The sequence below is a fragment of the Oncorhynchus nerka genome, linkage group LG1 (assembly GCF_034236695.1).
Source record: "Oncorhynchus nerka isolate Pitt River linkage group LG1, Oner_Uvic_2.0, whole genome shotgun sequence".
NCBI classification, from domain to species: domain Eukaryota; kingdom Metazoa; phylum Chordata; class Actinopteri; order Salmoniformes; family Salmonidae; genus Oncorhynchus; species Oncorhynchus nerka.
The window spans coordinates 47583313-47586041 of record NC_088396.1 but is presented as its reverse complement, the minus strand read 5'-3'; the positions used below and the strand labels follow the sequence as shown (position 1 = coordinate 47586041).

Genomic DNA, 2729 nt, shown 5'->3' with positions numbered 1-2729 from the left:
GTGGCTACAGCAACATCATATCCTGTCATACATTACATCATGCTTTCATTAATGATTTGTTAACCCAACCGTTTGTTCATTTGTGTGCTCACATGAGTGTGCACTCACCTTATTTGCGTGTGTGTGTGTCTGTGTCTGTGTCTGTGTGTGTGTGTAGAGAGTCTCTGGGGAGGGGAGTGGCTGTCAGTAACTCAGAGATAAATAGAGAGGCAGAGCTCAGAGTTTGTCAGAAGGCTGACCTGACAGGGTCACACACAGGACCAAGCAGGAGCAGGAGATCTCAGCATTTTGACCATTTATTTTAAAAAATGGAGAAACATGAAGATGTTCAATACTGTTTTCAAGACAGAAACTCTTCTTGCAGAAAGGCTTTGCTATCAACATCTATCTACACAGCACTGTACATCTTCTGCTCATTGTTTTCAGCAGTTACAGTATTTTTGAACCTACTGGTGATCATCTCCATCTCTCACTTCAAGCAGCTCCACACTCCAACCAACCTGCTCATCCTCTCTCTGGCTGTGTCAGATCTCCTGGTGGGAGCGATTGTGATACCAGTAACGACTGTAGCAATATTGGAATCATGCTGGGGATTTGGGAAATATTTCTGTGCTTTTCATTTCTATATGGCTTTTTTATGCACTTCTTTATCTCTGGGCAATTTGGTCTTGATATCTATTGACCGCTATGTTGCTGTGTGTGATCCCTTATTGTACCACTCTAAAATAACAACAACAAGAATCATGTGTTGTATATCCATTACCTGGTTTTGTTGTATCATATACCAGGCTGTTGTTATAAAAATATGTATAAATGTACAGGTACCCAGTAGGTGTTTGAAAGAATGTTTTACTGTAGAAGGATCAATCTGGGGTAATATAATTGATATTGTAATTACAATGGTTGTCCCGTGCTCTATTATTATAACACTTTATTTGAAAATCTTTGTGGTGGCCACATCACAGGCCAGAAAGGTATTTTCAAAAGAGGCTGCCAGTGTGTCTGGTGTTAAAACAGTACAGGCAAATAAGTCTGAGAGAAAAGCAGCAAAAACTCTGTCTATTGTTGTTTTCAACTATTTCATTTGTTGGATTCCATCTCTATTTATTTTATTTTTTGTACAAATTTTTATTGACAATTTATTATCATTATTCATCAGTTTTCTGCCACTTGTTAATTCCTTAATTAATCCAATAATTTATGCTTTCTTTTATCCATGGTTCAAAGTGACAGCAAAACATATTTTAACTCTGAAGTTAAGGCGTTCATAGTCAAATTTAGGAATAAAAACATAGGAACTAACAGGTTTGATATAGTTATGTTATACAATTGTTGTTTTTGCTTCTTTCATGTAACACTACACTGACATTACTTATCTCAGTGTTCTCGTCATAGATTCATGTGGTGTTGATACAGAATGATTTAGCTGGATTGGAATGGAATGACTTGGAGAAAGCATAAGCTTGTTGTATAAGAATTTCTTCTTAACTGACTTGCCTAGTTAAGTGAAATTATTATTGTTTTACACAAATTATAAAAGACATTGAAGTAATTTCGGGTTGTATATTACAAATACCAAAGTCTGTGGTTGTTCCATGTTATTTAATGATAAATAGTATGGAAGCATTCTAAAAGTCAATTTTGAAGATGTCATGGATCGTACTGTATGTGGTTTAACATCACCCTCTACTGGCTTAATTGGGACACAATACCTCCAACAATATGCATGATATCAGATAAAGTCCAAGTCTAACTCAATGGTGTATTGTGGAAATAGTTGATGGTAAAATGTAAGATTATGCAAATATGGGTGACACTTTATAATAATGTTTAGTAACAAACAAATTTGTAAGGCATTTACAGTTCTCACCATTTATTAATCATTATTCCCACATTTGTTAAATGTTAGTAAACTAGGTATTCTCACATTTATAAAAAACTACTACAGTGCATTTGGAAAGTATTCAGACACCTTAATATTTTACACATTTTGTTATGTTACAGCCTGAATCTAAAATTGATTAAATTAAATAAAAAACAGAAATAGCTTATTTTTCATAAGCATTCAGACCCTTTGCTATGAGACTCGAAATTGAGCTCAGGTACATCCTGTTTCCATTGATCATCATTGAGATGTTTATACAACTTGATTGGGGTCCACCTGCCTTTGGAATGGCACACCTGTCTATATAACGTTCCACAGTTGACAGTTTATGACATAGCAAAAACCAAGCCATGACGTCGAAGGAATTGTCCGTAGAACTCAGAGACAGGATTGTGTCGAGCCACATATCTGGGCAGTGGTGGAAAACGTACCCAATTGTCTTACTTGAGTAAAAGTAAAGATACCTTAATAGAAAATGACCCAGTAAAATCCTACTTGAGTAAAAGTCTAAAAGTATTTGGTTTTAAATATTCTTAAATATCAAAAGTAAATGTTATTCCTAAAATATACTTAAGTATCAAAAGTTAAAGTTAAAGTATAAAGCATTTCAAATTCCTTATATTAAGCAAACCAGACGGCATCATTTCCGTGTTTTTTATTTATTTACGGAGAGCAAGGGGCACGCTCCAACACTCAGACATCATTCACAAACAAACATGTGTTTAGTGAAATGAGAGAGTGGGATGACCAGGGATGTTCTCTTGATAAGTGTGTGAATTATAAAATTGTCCTTTCTTGCTAAACATTCAAAATGTAACAAGTACTTTTGGGTGTCAGGGAAAAT

General features: G+C 35.1%; 1 protein-coding gene across 1 annotated transcript; it reads left to right on the top strand.

Moving 5' to 3' along the window:
- Positions 1 to 249: 249 nt before the first annotated feature.
- On the top strand, positions 250 to 2355 carry LOC115118960 (trace amine-associated receptor 13c-like). The gene has a single exon (XM_029647684.2). It carries the CDS (start codon positions 309 to 311, stop codon positions 1269 to 1271), a length of 963 nt encoding a protein of 320 aa, XP_029503544.1. The 5' UTR covers positions 250 to 308; the 3' UTR covers positions 1272 to 2355.
- Positions 2356 to 2729: the final 374 nt, after the last annotated feature.